Here is a 22,827-nt window from a genome sequence, read left to right as displayed (position 1 = left end):
AATGTGTGCATGTTGAAGTAGAGCCTGTGGGAACTCACCAATGGGTCCAAGGTTGGGTAAGATAAAGTGGGCATCATACACCTCTAAAATGTAGCCACGTGAGGGGCCCTGCACACCCACGTTGAACTTCATCCCTTGCTGCACAACAAAGATCTCATTTGGTGATACAGACAACTTCCCAAATTCTGTTGTGATATCCAAGGTGCCTTGCTGGGGTACTGATGAAATGATATAGATAAACTATGAAGGCTTGCAATAAATCATGACCCAATAACATGAATATTTAGCAAAGATAAAATCCTTGACTCATACAAGGTATAAATGCCTTAAATGCAATTATAAGAATATCATCTTACTCAAAGACAAGCACTAATGTTGTAAACTGATCCTGGAATTTCATATTAATAAAAGTGGCTCATAAGGTCATATCATGGCTTGTAATCAGTTGGTGGCAAATCTCCACTTATTTTCATCTTAATATTTGATTTAAAAAAATGATGTATTCATATTATTATTTTGATTACTATTAGCTCTAGTTTGTTAAGATATCTTTCCATGGTAGATATAATAAATCCAATAGCAGATGCTGTCAGAAACTTAAACATAATTTTGTAATACAGAAATGCAGAACTGCCAACTGATCAGTGCACCTAAAGAGCCCACAGTATATCACTACAATCATCTATCAAAGACTCTAACCCTTAAACAGCAGTCAATATCACTTGCTGTTCTCATAGTCAATAGCAGATGACATCAATTATTGTTTTAATTTTTCCCACTTCTGTTTAAACACCCAGCTGACTTATCATACCATTAGTAACCTACATAGGTTTTGTCCATTGCTAGGGAAGCATAGGAAAAATTCTGATACAATTGCTATAAGTGCCTGACAATCCACCTAAAAGTTGAGTGTTTATGGTAACCCAGTGGAAAATACTTAGTGTTGGATGACTTAAGTTATTAGAAGAAACATTTATGCTATGAATCAGCTGTAAGGGAAGGAAAGGCAAATAACACCAGACATGTGAAAAAATAACAGACTGATTTTAGTAGAGGTGATACGTAGGAAAGAAGGGGGAGGAATCCCCTGTAAACTTCCACTTATGGAAGGTATTACAAAATAAGTAGTACTTTATCTGTAATCCTATGGTAATGTAGGACTTTGTTAACAACTGATAGGCCATTATAATTATTATCATTTTACTTAACCGCCATCTCCCTTGTTAGTGAGGTAGCGCAAGGAAACAGATGAGGAACGGCCCAACCCACCCACATACACATGTATATACATAAATGCCCACACACACACACATATACATACTTATACATTTCAATGTATACATACATATACCTACACAGACATATACACATTTACATATCCATACTTGCTGCCTTCATCCATTCCCGTCGCCTTCCCGCCACACATGAAATAGCAACCCCCTCCCCTTCCAGCGAGGCAGCGCCAGGAACAGACAAAAATGACCACATTCATTCACACTCAGTCTCTAGTTGTCATCTGCAATGCACCGAAACCACAACTCCCTTTCCACATTCAGGCCCCAGAAACCTTTCCATGGTCTACCCCAGACGCTTCACATGCCTTGGTTCAATCCATTGACAGCACGTCGACCCCGGTATACCACATCGTTCCAATTCACTCTATTCCTTACATGCCTTTTGCCCTCCTATACATTCAGGCCCTGATTGCTCAAAATCTTCTCCACTCCATCCTTCCACCTCCAAATTGGTCTCCTGCTTCTCCTTCTTCCCTCTATCTCTGACACATATATCCTCTTTGTCAATTTCTCCTCACTCATTCTCTCCATGTGTCCAAACCACTTCAACACACTCTCTTCTGCTCTCTCAACCACACTCTTTTTATACTCCACATCTCTCTTACCCTTTCCTTACTTATTCGATCAAACCACCTCACACCACATATTGTCCTCAAACATTTCATTTCCAACACATTCACCCTCCTCCTCACAACCCTATCTATACCCCATACCTCGCAATCATATAACATTGTTGGAACCACTATTCCTTCAAACATACCCATTTTTGCTCTCCAAGATAACGTTCTTGCCTTCCACACATTCTTCAGCTCTCCAAGAACCTTCGCTTCCTCCCCCAACATTAAATATTTCCAAGGAAGAACAACACCAATACCATCCCCATACATGTCTGCAACTTGATCCCCTCACAATGAATGTAGCATGAAAGGTTAAGATTTTACACATAATCATGTTATTCACCAATTACAGTCCATGTGTATGAGATGAGAAAATATATTAACCTTGAGCTTTCAGTTTCAAGAACAATCCTAATCCTTCCATATCCTCCCTGCACTTGCCAGCAAATCTCCCTAAAACTGTGTTTTAGTGTGAAAGGTGTAATATTTCCAAATATTGTTATCTAATTACCATCAACATTGCCTGTATATGATAAAAGAATACAGTTGAGGCAGTCACATAGGCGCTGTTTATAGTGCTTATAGCAACTTGACCTCATTCTCCATAGAGCACCCTTTGATGGTCTACCCCATATTCTCATACTTCACACTCCTTAGTGATCTAACACATTCTTAGTCTCTACATTATTCATCAGTAGTTCCTGTTTTCCTGTTTCTCAAACATTTATTGTTTCCCAAGCTTTTTATTCTTTCTTATTTCTTTAAAAGCATTTTGTATTTTCCTAAGCAACCTTTATTCTCTTCATTTTTCTTAATTATTGCTGCAAAAACTGGTAATTGCCTCACTCATATGACAGGCAAAAATAGGGAGATCTCCCAGTCATGTATCAAGTGTATTATTTGTGGATCTTAGCCAACATAAGAACTTAAGATGTTCAGCAACCAAAGTATTCAGGGAATACGTTACTGTGCTACTCTTAAAGGATGTTGAAATACATCAAAATAATTTAAACTGCAATACAATATGAGATGAGATTTAAGATTTTATTTAGTTATTTTTGACTAGATATGATGTCAGAAGAATTACTTACAAAAATAAGATCCCACAAGACATACCAATGAGAAAATCTCCATCACTGTTGTAGAAGGCAGAGTTGGTCATGGATTCATTACAACCATAGATGTAGACAGCACAGCCATGACGGGAACGTGGTTCCCCTGCCCCACATACTGTTCGCAAGCCACTAACGAAATCTGTTGCTTCCTTTGGGATGTCGAAGGGATTCCAACGCAGCTATAGGATTATAATGAGAGAAAACTAATACAGCAATGCAAGGTAGCTATTTAGTTTTGTTATGGTAAGAACTCTTTAAAGGAAAAAACTTGTAAATATTGTTACCATAAGGTGCATTACACATGATGGCGAGAGAATGCATATGAGCAAATGAGGCATTTCTTCATCTGTTACTGGTGCTATCTCATGAACACAGGAAATTGTGAACATATACGAAAGAAAGAAAATACGACTATTAAGATAAGAACTAAGAGAAGAATTATATTTATTGGTAGAGGAATAGCATGAGGGTGTGAAAAAATACAGTGAATATAGAAGCAGATAAATGCAAGATGGTTGTTAGCTGGGAGGAAAAAGGTAAAATGCAGAAAATTTGTACATTATCATATGTAGCAGCTCTTTCAACTTCACATCCCTCTCTTAACCTATCATTTCCTACTTAATCAGTGCTCAAACAACATATTGTTCTCCAACATTTAATTTCTAAAACATTCACCCTCTTCTGTCACTTCTCATCAATAATCATGTCTTCCATCCACACAACACCACTGGGACTAGTACCTTCAAACATAACCATCTTTGCCTTCCTAGACTGTGACCACTCTTTCCACACATTCCTCAGTGAAATAATTGTGAGGTTGCACATGAAAGGAACTTTGTGTTGTGGTTCGCAGGAGGTCATTATAGGAAGAGGTCAAAGAGGTTAGAGAAGGTTGAAGAAAGAACAATTCCTTGAGGTACTCCTCTGTAGAGCTTAAGTGTTTACAGGAAGAATTACTTGCCGTAGATGCCAGCTATGAAAATGACCAACCATTTTTTGTCTGTTGTGGAGGGTGGTGTCAAATATCTTGTGTGAGGATGTGTTGGGGATAGTGCTAAGTGGTTTGCTGATGTCTGTTGCCACTAACACTGTGTGGAAGGGGAGCTGTGGTTGGTTGTAGCTTTCTAGGATGTTTGTGTGTAGTGCAGTGTTACAGTGCTTGAGTCTGACCCCATGCTGTGGGATGTTTGTGTTCTGATGAGGAGGGGAATTTCGGTGGTTTGGAGGTTTTACGAACAGTATTATGATGGCAAAAGTCCAGATATCAGAGATTTTATTGTGTAGCCAGGAGTGGTAGAAGGTATCTGTAAGTGTTTGGATCCCAACTAGGCCAGTATCTTATGTGAAAGACTGATTTGTTTCCAGATTCTTACTGAATGGCTTGTAGTAGTGAGTGTGAAGGGTAGATTTTGAGTAGATTTTTTGCAAGTCTTCTGTTTAGGCATAAGGTTAACTTATGGCTGATTTATGAGTAGTGTCTCACAAGAATGTGTTTTCCCTGAGAGAAGGGATGTCACTGAAATGGATTAGCAGTCCTTTATGAAATGGGGATAGATTGGTGCAGTAAGTATGGATCTTCTTTAATGTGCACCAGAGTTTATTGCTCTAGGTTGTGTGGTTCATTATGTCTCAAAAGGAGTGCTGTTTTCAGTTCTTCTTTCAGTGATTAGGTTAGTAATGGTGCTATTTAGAGTTTGGCTTTGTTCTGTGATTTCTCTTGATGGCATGTGGTTTTGTATGAGCTGATTACTTTGGTTTATGAGGTCTCCACATGTGTGGAGAGGTTTGGGTTACAATTTTTTATGTCCTTGTGGTATGTGCTTATTGCTGCCTTTGTTGCATGTGAGATGGCATGACATGGGGATTGGAAAATCACCTATAGTGAAGTTTTTGTGCCTTGATTCTATGGACTGTGTGAATGATGGCCAATCTGGTTTACTGTAGTTTGTGTAAGTTTTTCTGGTGGCTGTGTTGGTTGCACCAGGTGGACTGTTAACATGATATGTAAGTGGTTTCATCTGAGCTGGTTTCCTTTGTTTTATGAAGTGTTTAACTTAAGGGTAGAAGTTTGGGTTTTAGTTCTCTCCATGTCCATGTGTTAAGTGTTTCTTGCTGACTTGGTTGAAGAAGCTGAAGTGCACAAATGCATGATCCTAAGGATGGAAAATTACCTATACTGAAGTTTTGGAGCCTTTATTCCATATACTGCATGAAGGCTGACCAGTCTGCTTTCCTGCAGTTTGTGCAATTCTTTTGGTGGTTGTGTGGGTTGGGAGGCCAAGGTTGTGTTAATAGGATGGGCAGGCAGTCAGAGGGCAATTAATTTAGTATACTTCAAGAGAGCTTTGTGTGTAGTGTTGGTGAGCATGTGATGCCTATCTAGGTCAGATGTTGGATTTTTTCCCAATAAAAACTCAGTTTTGTTCCTTTGCAATCTTTCTTTTCTAAAGTCCATTATCTTGAGTGTTTACTCTAACTGAATTCTTGGATAGATATGCACCCAGAGAATATAAGAGATCTTTCAAATATTAATTAATTTACATAAAAGAAAAATGAGATCCTTGTCAAAGGTTGCATCCTTTGATTTCAATAAAATTTATAACATGCATGCTTATTAAAATATGCTTGAGCTATTAAACCTTTTTCACTCACCTGGTTAGGGTTAGGATGTCTTTTGCCAAAATCAGATTCAAGAAACTTTTGTTTTATGGGAGCAAAGGGTTTGTGGACAACTGAGGGCCGTATCCTGTATAACCAAGCCTTCTTGTTGCTCTCACGCGGTGCTGTAGAAACACTCATAGTTAGTTTTTTTTTTTTTTTATACTTTGTCGCTGTCTCCCGCGTTTGCGAGGTAGCGCAAGGAAACAGACGAAAGAAATGGCCCAACCCCCCCCCATACACATGTACATACACACGTCCACACATGCAAATATACATACCTACACAGCTTTCCATGGTTTACCCCAGACGCTTCACATGCCTTGATTCACTCCACTGACAGCACGTCAACCCCTGTATACCACATCGCTCCAATTCACTCTATTCCTTGCCCTCCTTTCACCCTCCTGCATGTTCAGGCCCCGATCACACAAAATCTTTTTCACTCCATCTTTCCACCTCCAATTTGGTCTCCCTCTTCTCCTCATTCCCTCCACCTCCGACACATATATCCTCTTGGTCAATCTTTCCTCACTCATTCTCTCCATGTGCCCAAACCATTTCAAAACACCCTCTTCTGCTTTCTCAACCACGCTCTTTTTATTTCCACACATCTCTCTTACCCTTACGTTACTTACTCGATCAAACCACCTCACACCACACATTGTCCTCAAACATCTCATTTCCAGCACATCCATCCTCCTGCACACAACTCTATCCATAGCCCACGCCTCGCAACCATACAACATTGTTGGAACCACTATTCCTTCAAACATACCCATTTTTGCTTTCCGAGATAATGTTCTCGACTTCCACACATTTTTCAAGGCTCCCAAAATTTTCGCCCCCTCCCCCACCCTATGATCCACTTCCGCTTCCATGGTTCCATCCGCTGACAGATCCACTCCCAGATATCTAAAACACTTCACTTCCTCCAGTTTTTCTCCATTCAAACTCACCTCCCAATTGACTTGACCCTCAACCCTACTGTACCTAATAACCTTGCTCTTATTCACATTTACTCTTAACTTTCTTCTTCCACACACTTTACCAAACTCAGTCACCAGCTTCTGCAGTTTCTCACATGAATCAGCCACCAGCGCTGTATCATCAGCGAACAACAACTGACTCACTTCCCAAGCTCTCTCATCCCCAACAGACTTCATACTTGCCCCTCTTTCCAGGACTCTTGCATTTACCTCCCTAACAACCCCATCCATAAACAAATTAAACAACCATGGAGACATCACACACCCCTGCCGCAAACCTACATTCACTGAAAACCAATCACTTTCCTCTCTTCCTACACGTACACATGCCTTACATCCTCGATAAAAACTTTTCACTGCTTCTAACAACTTGCCTCCCACACCATATATTCTTAATACCTTCCACAGAGCATCTCTATCAACTCTATCATATGCCTTCTCCAGATCCATAAATGCTACATACAAATCCATTTGCTTTTCTAAGTATTTCTCACATACATTCTTCAAAGCAAACACCTGATCCACACATCCTCCACCACTTCTGAAACCGCACTGCTCTTCCCCAATCTGATGCTCTGTACATGCCTTCACCCTCTCAATCAATACCCTCCCATATAATTTACCAGTTAGTATTTGTAAATAATCCTTTTTCCATCAGTTTCCCCTTCTCTCTTTATCACTTACACTCTCCATGATTCTGTCTCTTCTTTGTACACCAAACACAGACACTACTGGACTGTACTTTAATGATCTCTCTCTCTCTCTCTCTCTCTCTCTCTCTCTCTCTCTCTCTCTCTCTCTCTCTCTCTCTCTCTCTCTCTCTCTCTCTCTCTCATACTTGCCTTCATTCATTCCCATCGCCACCTTGCCACACATGAAATAGCAGACACACACATACACACACACATCCCGCATGCAAAGTAGCACTAGGAAAAGACAAGAAAGGCCACATTCGTTCACACTTAGTCTTTAGCTGTCATGTGTAACGCACCGAAACCATATTTGTGTATCTGGGTAGATCTCTCAAAAATATTTCAATGAATATAACTGCCAGCTCAGTATATATCAGTTTTTATTGATATTCTCAACTTGTCTAATGATTCTCTTATATTGCTCAGACAGTTTACTTATACACCAGTCAAACTTCACAGCAGACAGAAGTAGAACCAAATTCAGCAGAAATTAGTGTAATTTTGCTTAGGTGTACAGTAACACAAAGTTTCATGCCTTGTGTTGCATTCACAAGTGTAAAGAAAGTACAGGAGTACAGGATGGTCCAGTTTTATTTACAAAAGTCATAGATCAGGAGAAAAATTACTGACTAATGCAAGATGAATGCGGTATGCAGTTGTTCTCTTGTTTGATCAATGAAAGTTAGCTGCCCTAGGTCAGAGTGGTATTCTGCTACTTGACATCATTAGTTCTTCATCTGCTCTTGCTAGGATAAGTCAAATATTGAGCACTGGGGAATACCAGAAGATTGTCACTCTGCAGGTTTATACTCAGGGATATCTCCTTGACGTACAGGGACTTGAGTATCTGAAGATGCCTTCAGATACTGAAGGCCCTTTACGCACATGCACAAGGGGAGCCTGGCCTTAGACTAAAGAGATGAATGAGTATACTCTGTGTTTCTAAACTATCAGAATGCCTTTGACACTTCAATATGGGATGTTGATTAAGAAGCTAGAGCTGCAGGCAGGAATAAGTGCTAAACTCCTTCACTGGGTTAAGGATTACCACTGCAGCAGGGTTCAAAGAATGCAGGTAAACGGCACATTCTCAAAATGGGCTAAGGTTAAAAGTGGAGTGCCACAGGGATTGGTCTTAGGGCCCACTGCTATTCTTCAAGTACATGAATGACATGCCAGGACCTGTCTCATAATCAAACATGTTTGTAGATGATGCCAAGGTCATGAGACATATTAGGAATGAAAATGATAGCGTAGCTACAGAGAGACCTGAACAAACTTCAAGTTGGTCTGACAAATGAATGATGAAATTCACTCCAAATACATGAAAGATAATGAGGATGATACAGCAAAAGAAAGTCCCAGTAAAAATACTACTTTGTGGGAAATAAGCAACAGGAATTAACTGTGAGAAAAAGATCAAGGGGTCTACCTAATCTGTCTTCAGTTTCACATCAGGAGAAGTAAACTGTCTGCTGGCAAATATCATGATTTCATTCAAGTATCTGAATAAGGAACTTTCTGGTAAGCTACTCACGACATATTCTAGACCAAAGCTAGCTTATGTCTCTCAGGTCTAGTCACTGCACATGAAGATAAACAAATAAGATGATCCAAGTTTAATGAGAGCTAGCTACAATGAAAAGTTGAAGGCTGTACAGCAGTTCAATTTAGAAGAGAGAAGGGAGAGAGGTGCCTGAATCAACTGGATGATGTTGACAGTCAACAAATCTTTACAAGATGCAGCATCAAAGTCACTAGATGCCATGATCAGAAGCTGAAAAAGAAGGTGAATAAAAGGGATTTTAAAAAATGCTGGCTTTGTGAGGATAGCAGATATCTGAAATGGTCTAGGCAAGGAAGCTGTGAATACTGGCAACATACAAAGATTTAAAGTCTTCTTGATGGTATGAAAAATATAAAAGATGGGGCTTGAGTGTAAAGCTAGAGCTCTCCCCATAATGTACAAACAGGTAATTACACAAAGAGTAGAAGATTTGAATTTGTCTACCATGGAAAAGAGAGGTGTGAGATATTACCTGATGATGACCTTCAAGTTTTTAAACCAAACTGATGATACAAACAGTGGACAGTTCTTCGAAAGATGTAGGGAGAGAACAACCAGAGGATATAACATGAAATTAAACAAAAAACTTGTTAAAGGAGATGTAAAAAAGCACTTTTATAACAAAAAAGGTGGATAAATGGATAAACTGAAAGGAATGTGGTAAACATGAACAACAGAAAGAAGTTTAAAAAGTTGTACATTAGTACAGAACTTTCAAGAGATCAGCCACCATGAGTGCAAAACTCCTTACAGCAATAGTAGTTTATTATATACATACATCAGTGGTGATGAAAATATCTAAAGCTAGTACAGGAGAAAATTAGTTGAAAAAGAAACAGATCAAGCCATTCATTGTGCAAAAAGGAGTGTCATCTTACCTGTGAAGGCTGAACCTGACAACTGCTCAGCATACAAGCCATAGGGGCATATCTGAGGGTTGTTTTGGCCCTCTGGTAGAGCTCCAGGTAGTGCCTCGGTAGCAAACTCTGACCCAAAGCCACTTAGGTACTGTAATATAAGCATTAAGTAGTTATGGTGGAAGCATAAAAATCCTTGGTATCTTAACATGAAAGAAACGTTTGAATTAACTGAAGGTATTAGAATTCAGTTTCTGCAAAATACATTGTCCACCGTCATATATTTTTGTAGATGATACACAGGAAGTAGTGTGAATGACTGGGAGATGTATAAAAGAAAGAGGTAGGAGGTCAAGAGAAAGGTGCAAGAGGTGAAAAAGAGGGTAAATGAGAGTTGGGGTGAAAGAGTATCATTAAATTTTAGGGAGAATAAAAAGATATTTTCGAAGGACGTAAATAAAGTGCGTAAGACAACAAAAGGGGAACATTGGTGAAGGGGGCTAATGGGGAGGTAATAACAAGTAGTATGATGTGAGGAGATGGAGTGAGTATTTTGAAGGTTTGTTTAATGTGTTTGATGATAAGGGTGGCAGATATAGGGTGTTTTGGTCAAGGTGGTGTGCAAAGTGAAAGGGTCAGGGAGAATGGTTTGGTAAACAGAGAAGAGGTGGTGAAAGCTTTGCAGAAAATGAAAGCCAGCAAGGTGGCATGTTTGGATGGAATTGCAGTGGATTTATCAAAAAAGGGGGTGACTGTGTTGTTGACTGGTTGGTAAGAGTATTCAATGTATGTATGGTTCATGGTGAAGTGCCTGAGGATTGGCAGAATGCATGCATAGTGCCATTGTACAAAGGCAAAGGGGATAAAGGTGAGTGTTCAAATTACAGAGGTATAACTTTGTTGAGTATTTCTGGGAAATTATATGGAAGGGTATTGATTGAGAGGGTGAAGGCATGTATAGAGCATCAGATTGGGGAAGAACTTCAGTGTGGTTTCATAAGTGGTAGAGGATGTTTGGATCAGGTGTTTGCTTTGTAGAATGTATGTGAGAAATACTTAGAAAAACAGATGGGTTTGTATGTAGCATCTATGGATCTGGATAAGGCATATTATAGAGTTGATAGAGATACTCTGTGGAAGGTATTAAGAGTATATGGTGTGGGAGGTAAGTTGCTAGAAGCAGTGAAGTTTTTACCAAGGATGTAAGGCATGTGTATGGGTAGGAAGAGAGGAAAGTGATCGGTTCCCAGTGAATGTTGGTTCGCGGCAGGAGTGCATGATGTCCCTATGGTTGTTTAATATGTTTATGGATTGGGTTGTTAGGGGGGTTGAATGCAAGAGTTTTGGAGAGAGGGGCAAGTATGCAGTCTGTTGTGGATGAGAGGGCTTGGGAAGTGAGTCAGTTGTTTGCTGATGATACAGCGCTGGTGGTTGATTCAAGTGAGAAACTGCAGAAGCTGGTGACTGAGTTTAGTGAAGTGTGTGAGAGAAGAAAACTGAGAGTAAATGTGAATAAGAGCAAGGTTATTGGGTTCAGTAGGGTTGAGGGACAAGTCAACTAGGAGGTAAGTTTGAATGGAGAAAAACTGGAGGAAGTGAAGTGTTTTAGATATCTGGGAGTGGATTTAGCAGCGAATGGAACCATGGAAGCAGAAGTGAGTCACAGGGTCGGGGAAGGGGCGAAGGTTCTGGAAGTGTTGAAGAATGTGTGGAAGGGGAGAACATTAACTTGGAGAGCAAAAATGGGTATGTTTGAAGGAATAGTGGTTCCAACAATGTTAGATGGTTGAGAGGCATGGGCTATAGATACGGTTGTGCGGAGGAGGATGGATGTGTTGGAAGTGAAATGTTTGAGGACAATATGTGGTGTGAAGTGGTTTGACTGATTAAGTAATGAAAGGGTAAGAAAGATGTCTGGTAATAAAAAGAGTATGGTTGAGAAAGTAGATGAGGGTGCATTGAAATGGATTGGTCACATGGAGAGAATGAGTGAGGATAGATTGACAAAGAGGATAAATGTGTGAGAGGTAGAGGGAACGAGGAGAAGTGGGAGACCAAATTGGAGGTGGAAGGGTGGGGTGAAAAAGATTTTGAGCGATCGGGGCCTGAACATACAGGAGGGTGAAAGGCATGCAATGAATAGAGTAAAATGGACTGATGTGGTATACCGGGGGTCGACATGCTGTCAATAAAGTGAACCAGGGCATGTGAAGCGTCTGGGGTAAACCATGGAAAGTTTAGTGGGGCCTGGATGTGGAAAGGGAGCTGTGGTTTCGGTCCATTACATATGACACCTAGAGACGGAGTGTGAGCGAATGTGGCCCCCTTTTTTTTTTTCCCCCCCTAGCGCAACAACGCGCGCGCGCGTGGGTAGGGAGTGCCATTTCATGTGTGGCGGGGTGGTGACGAGAATGAATGAAGGCAGCAGATATGAATATGTCCATGTGTATATATGTATATGTATGTTGAAGTATAGGTATGTATATGTGCGTGTGTGGGCGTTTATGTATATACATGTGTATGTGGGTGGGTTGGGCCATTCTTTCGTGTTTCCTTGGGCTACCTCCCTAACGCGGGAAACAGCGACAAAGTATAAAAAATATAATGATAAAAATAATATATATATATATATATATATATATATATATATATATATATATATATATATGTGTGTGTGTGTGTGTGTTCCCTGGGGATAGGGGAGAAAGAATACTTCCCACGTATTCCCTGCATGTCGTAGAAGGCGACTAAAAGGGGAGGGAGCGGGGGGGCTGGAAATCCTCCCCTCTTGTTTTTTTTTTAATTTTCCAAAAGAAGGAACAGAGAATTGGGCCAGGTGAGGGTATTCCCTCAAAGGCCCACTCCTCTGTTCTTAACGCTACCTCGCTAATGCGGGAAATGGCGAATAGTTTGAAAGAAAGTATAAAGTATAAATATATATATATATATATATATATATATATATATATATATATATATATATATATATATATATATATGGAATTATGGGAGACGGTACTACGTTGTCATGTAGATACCAGTTGAGAAGATACTGAAAAGTTAATTTGAATCAAACAACTTTCTTATACTCTTTCCCTCGCGAGTTAGGTTGGTTGCTATTGGCGGCGTCGTGGGAAAAGTACCCTTTTTGCCAACCGAATAATACGGCCTTATCTCGATGTGGAATTAACCCGTGCCTCTGAGCCGTCGAAAAAAAAAAATAATAGGTGAATCTAATGACTGTCATTTTACTAATATGTCTGTGTGGTAACTGTGGTCAACATGGATTATTCCACAGTTGTCTTGGTATCTGCACCTCCGAATTCAAATGTTTTGCACTTTGCACCCAACAAGCGTTGACTGCCAAATTTTATGAAAGTTCATGATACATTCAGGTGATTTTAGTGTTCCGAGTCATGTTAGACAAGCAATAATGATCACCTGTGAACTTTGAGGTCTAAAGGTACAGCAATTTGCTAGCTGTAAAGCTGAGACTAAAAAAAAAAAAATCAGTCAAATGCACAAGAGTCAAGACCTGTTGAGCAAGGTGGACAAGTTTGTCCTCTCAATCTGTTGCCATGTTGGTAGACGAGAGTTGGTAGTGGTTGTCATGGCGTTCACGTCTGCAGCGCAGTTTGTATGACGTTTCATCATAGCACGACCCTGACGGTGTTGATCATTGTAATGGTGTTCCTGTTGTTGTTGGTCTCACTTTAGCCTAAAGGCGTTGATGTTGTTGGTGGTGACACTACATCTTGGTGTTCTTTACAGTAATTGTGGTCGTATTGGTGGCAAAGTGATAGTGTCTTTTTATTACACTGTAGAAGCACAGTAGAAACTGTAGAAATACAGTTGCAGCCCCTGTGACTAGAATCCGAATGCCGACCTAATCAATTCTCTGGATCAACAGGTTAAGAGTGGCTTACTGCTGGTATTTGGGCGGTGGGTTGATGTGATATGATCACCCCTGGTCATCCGTCCTCAGTTTTTTCTTTAACCAAGTTCCCCATCTTGTTTTTGGACACATACAGTAGGCCCAGCCTCTTTGTCTCTAATATCATTTGCCCGAGTTTTGTTGCGCATATTTAGTTTTTATTTTTTGTAGGGGTCATAATTTTTATCTAATACTATTAATAGCTTCTAGCTAGAGGCTGGCAACACAAAAAAAATGAAAATCATTTGTAGTATTACAAGGAAGGCACTGGTATTTTTTTTTCATCGTGCCCTTATATTACACTGAAAAAGCACAATGGAAACATTGCTGCAGCAACTGTGACTAGAGCCCGAATTCTCTGACTGAATAGGTTGTGTCCATTTCAGACGTCATCCCAATTTGTTTATTTTTGTAAAGCATGGTACACAATATTCTTGGCATTTAGATGCTTGATCATACATTATTATCATCCTATAAATCATTTTATAACTACAAAGAAATTGTGTCACTAGAACCCGGTCAAAATGCTTTTAGATCAAATACCTCAGCATAAAAAAGCTCTCCTGTTTATCTCATGTTCCTCTTAACTCATTTATCATTTAGAATGAACTGGTGAAGGAAAACATCTTGAGACCATCAACAACAAAATCTATATGCATTGAACGTCAAAGTTAGGGTTATTGTGGAGAGGTAATGCGCTCCTAGCTTGAGGAATATAGACTAGCCCGGGAACAGTATGTCCTCAGGGTATTGGGCGAACCTGTCTAGCCGGACTGTCCCTTGCCGCCGGCTGCCTCCACTGCCACCGCCACTGTTATTACCTACTTCTCCCTATACCACCATCTCCCCTATACTCTTAACCACCACCATACCGCGCTTTATCACCGCTGTCACATAAACACCACACCAGACACCATTATCGAGACCATAAATATCAGAATCATGACGGCAGGAACACTGTCATCAACGGTGTAGTGCTGCTATTACTGGGATGGCAGTAACACTTGTCATTAATAGTGTAGTGTTGCTATTACCTTCCTCCAGTGTTTTTGAGATAACCACCAATGTCAACACCCTCATCCCAACCATTACATCGCCACCCCTACCACAGCTTAATCACCACCCACTGCGTCGTCATACCTCCCTTCACACCATTCACCCTTACCACTATATCGTCACCTCTACCACTAGACAATCATCACCTTTACCACTACACCATTATCCCTACCACTACATCATCTCTTCCACCACAACAGTATCATCTCTTTCTACTATTCCGTCACCCCTACCACTGCACCATCACTTTTACCGATACACTAACACCCCTACCATCTCCCTTACCACCACCATCGATCCTGTCGCTAAACTATCACTCCCACCACAATACCTCCATCCCATCGTTATATTCACTTGTCTCCATCATATCTAGCTTCCTCTCTAGCCGATCCATCTCCGTGGTCGTTGATGGATCAGCCTTCCATCTACATGGACCTTAATGCGGTGGGGTTCATGTGGAGCAGTGATGGCTTGACCTACGGCAGCAAGGATTTTCCTATCCCTGGTAGATTTAACCAAGCTGCAAAGGTCAAGCTTGAGCTCTCAGACAAACACATGTAAGCTATTTTCTCTCCTGTACTTTTTGTTCTTCTCTTCTAGTTCTGTGAAAACTAAAATTTGTCACTTGTTTGAGTTAAAATAAATGAGATAGAATATTCTAAACTGTATTAAGAGCGCTGTATACCCTAAGATGCTCCAGTGCTTGGCTTATAAGCCTAAATTCTATAATCCAGTCTAATCCAATCCACTCCATCAACAGCAGTCCCTCAAGGCTCTGTCTTGTCCCCTACACTTTTTCTCCTTTTCATCAACGGTTTCCTCTCCCAAAAATAACCAGATTCACTTATACGTTGACGACTCAACACTCCATTCCTTCAAATTCTCCAATTCTGCTACTTCTTACTCTCGATTTGCATCGTTCTCGACACAATTTCCTATGTAAATTCATAATTGGACAGGACATCTCATTGGGGTAGAAGAAATCTAGTTAAGTTTAATGCATCCCTAACACCAGTTTGTACTCCTCTCTCTCTCTCTCTCTCTCTCTCTCTCTCTCTCTCTCTCTCTCTCTCTCTCTCTCTCTCTCTCTCTCTCTCTCTCTCGAAAACTCCTTGCAACCCTCGTCTTTCCTTTGACGGTTTTGTAATTTCACTTCTTGATTCGGTGAACATGCTTGGTATTACTGTAACTTCCACTTTCTTGGACACTCAACACTACGAAAAAAAAAAAGCTAATTCTGCCTCTAAGAAACCGGGAGTCTTATTTAGATGTCGAAATTTCTTTTTCTGTGAATGGTTACTCCGTTTATACAAAGGTGTGATCCGTCTTTGTATGGTGAATTGATCTCACATCTGAGGTGGCTCTAGCTCTGCACCCTTATTTGACAGAGGCGAGTCGAAAAGAGGTCGCTTATAAACTTTCCCATGCTTGCTTCAAAACTTGACCCCCTTGCCGGCACCGCAATGGTGGTTCACTTTCCCCTCTCCTATAGTTATTACTTTGCTTTTTGCCTCCGAAAACAGGCTGCTTGTGTGCCCCCAGCACCAAGTAGATCACGCAATATTCGGAAAGCTGCTGCGTCGCATGATTATTGCGTGGCCGCTGTCAACTCAAGAGTGGGCCGTTGTGATAACTGTTTCTTTCCCTACGGCTCTAAACCTTGGAACTCTCTACCCTATCATGTCATTCCCGATAACTATGACCTGGCACATTTTAAAAGACAGGTTTTTCACTTCCTCCAAAATTCGTAAATAATTTTCCCTTGTCTTTTCTTCTCCTCTTTCATAATCCGCTCTGTGTTTTAATTAAGGCCCGGCATTGGATGTGGACATTTGTCTGTAACTGGAGCCTCCAACGTTACAAGAAAAAATCCTACCACTACACAGAGTTACAACAGATGAGTTACAGTGAAAGGCTTTAAATCTGCCCACCTTGTAAGAAGAGTGTGGGATGACCAGATCACAACCTTTATGGTTTTAAAACAGATGGATGACGTGGGCAGTGAGCATTTCTCCGAGAAATATCGAGACAGAAGAACCCAGAGGATATGACAGGACATTAAGCAAAGAACTTGTTTAGAATCATGAAATAAAGTACTTTTAAAGTATAAGTGGTAGATGAATGGATCAAAATGACCGAGGGCATTATTCATACATGCACCATACATGAAAGTTGTATGACAGTGAAGGATGTGGAGCTGCTCCCCCCTTTATACCATCATTACCACTAACACTTCACCCTTACATACATCTCTACCAACAGGGGGAAAAATTAACTGACAACAGTGGCACATTCAGGCCAGCCAACACTGTCAACTAGTGATATGAACATTGCCATCACCAGCAGCGTCACAGACATGATCATCGTCATCGTCACCATCACCAGCAGCGTCACAGACATGATCATCGTCATCGTCACCATCACCGTCACAGACATGATCATCGTCACCATCACCAACAACGTCACAGGCATGATCATCGTCATCGTCACCATCACCAACAGTGTCACATACATGATCATCGTCATCATCACCACAGCCTCACAGACATGATCATCGTCATCATCACCACAGCCTCACAGACATGATCATCGTCATCATCATCATCACCACAGCCTCACAGACATGATCATCGTCATCGTCATCATCACCACAGCCTCACAGACATGATCATCGTCATCATCATCATCACCACAGCCTCACAGACATGATCATCGTCATCGTCACCAACGTCACAGACATGATCATCATCATCGTCACCATCACCAACAGCGTCACAGACAGGATCATCGTCACCATCACCAACAGCGTCACAGACATGATCATCGTCATAGTCACCATCACCACAGCCTCACAGACAGGATCATCGTCATCGTCACCAACAGCGTCACAGCCATGATCATCGTCATAGTCACCATCACCACAGCCTCGCAGACAGGATCATCGTCATCGTCACCAACAGCGTCACAGACATGATCATCGTCATCGTCACCATTACAGGAGATACCATTATCGTGGGCTGCCTCCTCCTCTCGACGCCCTTCCCTCCCAAAGGATGTTTATCACGTCCCATTCCCCGAATCAGATCAGCGCCCACGGTGTCCTACGACCTGACTAACCCCCCCACCCCCCCACAAACACCACCCCTGACCTGCTGTGACCTGACTTGGATGACGAATGGACCCCTTCAGTCGACCTCTCCGAAATCTCAATGAGTGACCGAACGAAGAAGCGGCCATGCCATGCGATGTCAAGGGCTGTGTAAGGTCTTAGAATTAACCTCCAACACCTGCAAGATGTTTTCTTCTTTATAAAATGCCGTCCACGCCCTGAATGACCTAACAGTCGATAGGCCCACAAAACCAACCAACCAACCAAGGTACTCAGGACAGTCCCCAGCTTCCAAGAAAAGCGAGGCAACCTCCCTCCCCCTTTTTACGTCATCTGCCATTACAACCTGACTCATTCCCTTTCCCCTACAGGAGGTGCGTCATGCTGCGTTATCTATCCTGCCTCTGCCCCTTAGGACATGTGTCTCATCACACACCTCCGGGACCAGCATCAAGTGTGCAATGTGTGTCTTCAGCTGGTGAGGACTGAGGGAGGAGGAGGAGGGGGTGTTCCTGCTAGGTGAGTACAGAATGAGTGATGCATGTGCTGCAACCTCAGCTGAGGCAGAGACGTGAGGTGAGATTATAAATTGGCAAGGTTCCGCTCACGTCTAGGACTGAGATTTGTAATGCGACATCTTGTGATGAGAGAGATGTGAGGTGTAGTGAGGCACAACTTGTGATGTGAGGTATTGAGAGGCACAACTTGTGATGAGGGAGATGTGAGGTATGGTGAGGCACAGCTTACGTGGGACAGTGATGTGGGTTATGGGTCTTAGGGGGAATATCTGACCATGTTATGACTTTAGGGTACGATGACCTGGCCCTATGGGGTCAGGTATAGATCAGGCCAGCCCCCTAGTACTTAAGATGTTAATTAATTAATAAACAATTTATAGACACGGTTGTATCGTCTCTAGTTATATACAGCTAGCCAGTTGAAAGTGATGTTTCTGTAACGGTGACGGCTCACTGTATGGTGGATGGAGTGTTTATATATATATATATATATATATATATATATATATATATATATATATATATATATATATATATATATATATATATATATATATGGAAAGTTCTGTGGGGCCTGGATGTGGAAAGGGAAAATCCTGGGAGCCTTGAAGAATGTGTGGAAGTCGAGAACATTATCTCCGAAAGCAAAAATGGCTATGTTTGAAGGCATAGTGGTTCCAACAATGTTGTATGGTTGCGAGGCGTGGGCTATGGATACAGTAGTGCGCAGGAGGGTGGATGTGCTGGAAATGAGATGTTTGAGGACAATATGTGGTGTGAGGTGGTTTGATCGAGTAAGTAATGTAAGGGTAAGAGAGATGTGTGGAAATAAGAAGAGCGTGGTTGAGAGAGCAGAAGAGGGTGTTTTGAAATGGTTTGGGCACATGGAGAGAATGAGTGAGGAAAGATTGACCAAGAGAATATATGTGTCGGAGGTGGAGGGAACGAGAAGTGGGAGACCAAATTGGAGGTGGAAAGATGGAGTGAAAAAGATTTTGAGTGATCGGGGCCTGAACATGCAGGAGGGTGAAAGGCGGGCAAGGAATAGAGTGAGTTGGATCGATGTGGTATACCGGGGTCGACGTGTTGTCAATGGATTGAATCAGGGCATGTGAAGCGTCTGGGGTAAACCATGGAAAGTTCTGTGGGGCCTGGATGTGGAAAGGGAGCTGTGGTTTCGGGCATTATTGCATAACAGCTAGAGACTGAGTGTGAACGAATGGGGCCTTTGTTGTCTTTTCCTAGCGCTACCTCGCACACATGAGGGGGAGGGGGATGTTATTCCATGTGTGGCGAGGTGGCGATGGGAATGAATAAAGGCAGACAGTGTGAATTGTATGCATGTGTATATATGTATATGTCTGTGTGTATATATATATATATATATATATATATATATATATATATATATATATATATATATATATATATATATATATATATGTGTACATTGAGAAGTATGGGTCATGCTGTGCCAAAGTGGTGGTCATGCTGTGTGGTACTCGATACATGCAGAAAAGATCATGCTGCCGTGCTATACATAAAGTCAAGGTCACAATTTTGCTACACATGCAGCCAAAATCATACTGTTGAGCTCTACGTAAAGCTGAGATTATGCTGCCGTGCTATACAGACAGCCCAGGTTATGCTGCCTTGCTACATATACGAAGAGCATCGGTTATGCTATAAATATACATTCACGGCCATGCCCAGGCGGTATATAGAACCAATGTCATGTGCTCAGCCATGAACACTGCCAGTCACCAGTGTCATGCTATGGCGTTACAAATACGACTAAGGTCATGCGGCTGTGCTTGAACATGTCATGGTCAAGCTGCTGTGTTACATACTCTTAAATAAAATGCTAATTCTTCACCGAAAACCATTCCATCCTGTTTCAGTAAATTCATCACATTCTGCTGTTAGTTATATATTGCAAACGAACTGTTTAAAGCAACTTAAAACCGTATAAGAGATTAAACCAACATTAATGCAAATTATTATAAGGTTAAATTATTCTGCCCGTTACTAAAAGGAAATTGTTCAAGTAAACACATTGATCTATAAGACTCATTTATTTTGATTAAATGTAACTTATCCATTTAAAGAATTGTAAAGAGCTAATTCGTACATTACTCATGGAATTCTGTAAGAGAATGTGGTAAGAAATATCATGAATTAAACGAACGCAGCGCGCCTTGGCAACACCAAGTCTACGTCTCCCAAGCCACCAATAATAAAGCAGGACTGACACACCCTCTTCTTCGCCCAATCACAGTACGAGGCAGCTTGAGCCAACCAATCAAGACGTGGATGGCCAGTCTGCTCACCGCTCCCGTGAACCCAAAAACATACTCGACTGATGTTTGAGTAATTAGCTCACCAAGATACAACACTAGCTTTTGAATAAGCATACGTCATACCTCTGGACAATTACATGTCATGTACATGCACTGCGCAGTAAGCTATTTTCCGTCCGTCGCTGAGGATTAACCTTGATAATGCTTATATGGACATGATGAAGTTACAGGCCACATATGTAAATACGCTTTTGCCACTCACATTTACATTAGAGTATTGCCCACTGGACGGTTGTTAAACAAGGTATTATTAGCCCCTCTTTTTTTCGCGCGCCCTTGATGTAAGTTTTGAGCAAATTTCACTTTTATTTAGCTCAATTTTTCTTAACAACTTAATTGACGTAAATTACTTTCACTGGCTGCACACAGTAATTCGCTGCCCGTTAGATCAACCAACATCCAAAATCAGGAATCTAGTCGCCACGTGCGCACTACGACAATACTTGCCACCAGTTGATATCACCACACATAATACCTTCAACTTTATCAATAAAAATGCAACTGTTACAACCATCGCTGTCTCCAATATTGCCAATATTTTTACAAACATCTCACCATTTACATCACCACTTCACCATCATCCACTGACTACAACTACCACCATAAGTCTCATTACGTGTTTATTCCACCACACACAATCACTTTCACCACCACTATATCCATTTCGCCCAATGTGATGCCTGGGTCATGCAAAGGTCCTGCGGTACCCACAAAGCATAACATTCTAACGTTCTGTTTCTCCCGTCATTTTGCCGAGGGTTTTTTCCAGGTTCTAGTGATTGCTGCCACTATGTAAAAGGTAATAGACCATGTATTAATTTCATACGATTACAGGTGTAAATTCCCCCCGCTTCTTGCATATCGTTTTTCTGTGCATTCCTCTTGTACTTATGCTGCATTTCTGTTATTTGTTGGACCCCCCAGCAGTATATCCAACTTTACCACTGCGACTACTGATACCGTCCTTGTACCAGTGATCTCGCCCCCTATGCGCTCTTATTCAACCCTTCTAAGCAATAATCTTAAGCCTCGCTGCAAATGTTCCTTGTATCACAGCTAACATCAGAGTGACCAGTCACATCAGACGTTAGTCAGATAATCCCAAACCATGTCACTAGAAGTGTCAAGTGTGGTGTAGGTACAGATTCCCTTGTGCTAATCACAAGACTTTGAAATTTTCAAAGGCATCACAACAGTGAGAGTAAGAGCATCACAACAGTGAGAGTAAGAGCATCACAACAGTGAGAGTAAGAGCATCACAGTGAGAGTAAGAGCATCACAACAGTGAGAGTAAGAGCATCACAACAGTGAGAGTAAGAGCATCACAGTGAGAGTAAGAGCATCACAACAGTGAGAGTAAGAGCATCACAACAGTGAGAGTAAGAGCATCACAACAGTGAGAGTAAGAGCATCACAACAGTGAGAGTAAGAGCATCACAACAGTGAGAGTAAGAGCATCACAACAGTGAGAGTAAGAGCATCACAACAGTGAGAGTAAGAGCATCACAGTGAGAGTAAGAGCATCACAACAGTGAGAGTAAGAGCATCACAACAGTGAGCGTAAGAGCATCACAACAGTGAGAGTAAGAGCATCACAACAATGAGAGTAAGAGCATCACAACAGTGCGAGTAAGAGCATCAAACAGTGAGAGTAAGAGCATCACAAGTGAGAGTAAGAGCATCACAACAGTGAGAGTAAGAGCATCACAACAGTGAGAGTAAGAGCATCACAACAGTGAGAGTAAGAGCATCACAACAGTGAGAGTAAGAGCATCACAACAGTGAGAGTAAGAGCATCACAACAGTGAGAGTAAGAGCATCACAACAGTGAGAGTAAGAGCATCACAACAGTGAGAGTAAGAGCATCACAACAGTGAGAGTAAGAGCATCACAACAGTGAGAGTAAGAGCATCACAACAGTGAGAGTAAGAGCATCACAACAGTGAGAGTAAGAGCATCACAACAGTGAGAGTAAGAGCATCACAAGTGCGAGCAAGAGCATCACAACAGTGAGAGTAAGAGCATCACAACAGTGAGAGTAAGAGCATCACAACAGTGAG

At 41.4% G+C, this 22,827-nt stretch overlaps 1 protein-coding gene across 1 annotated transcript in view; it reads right to left on the bottom strand.

Annotated features, from left to right (window-relative positions):
* Window positions 1-22,827, bottom strand: part of hgo (homogentisate 1,2-dioxygenase) — a 37,590-nt gene that overhangs the window by 12,523 nt on the left and 2,240 nt on the right. The window contains exons 2-5 of the mRNA XM_071693957.1: window positions 9,812-9,941; window positions 5,680-5,810; window positions 3,029-3,206; window positions 39-218 (exon numbers count right to left, since the gene is read on the bottom strand). Coding sequence (XP_071550058.1) covers window positions 39-218; window positions 3,029-3,206; window positions 5,680-5,810; window positions 9,812-9,941 — 619 coding nt within the window. The remainder of the gene's footprint in view (window positions 1-38; window positions 219-3,028; window positions 3,207-5,679; window positions 5,811-9,811; window positions 9,942-22,827) is intronic.

Source organism: Panulirus ornatus, chromosome 56 (genome assembly GCF_036320965.1).
Source record: "Panulirus ornatus isolate Po-2019 chromosome 56, ASM3632096v1, whole genome shotgun sequence".
Classification (NCBI taxonomy): Eukaryota; Metazoa; Arthropoda; class Malacostraca; order Decapoda; family Palinuridae; genus Panulirus; species Panulirus ornatus.
The sequence above is the reverse complement of the archived record's forward strand: the minus strand, read 5'-3'. Positions and strand labels throughout refer to the sequence as shown.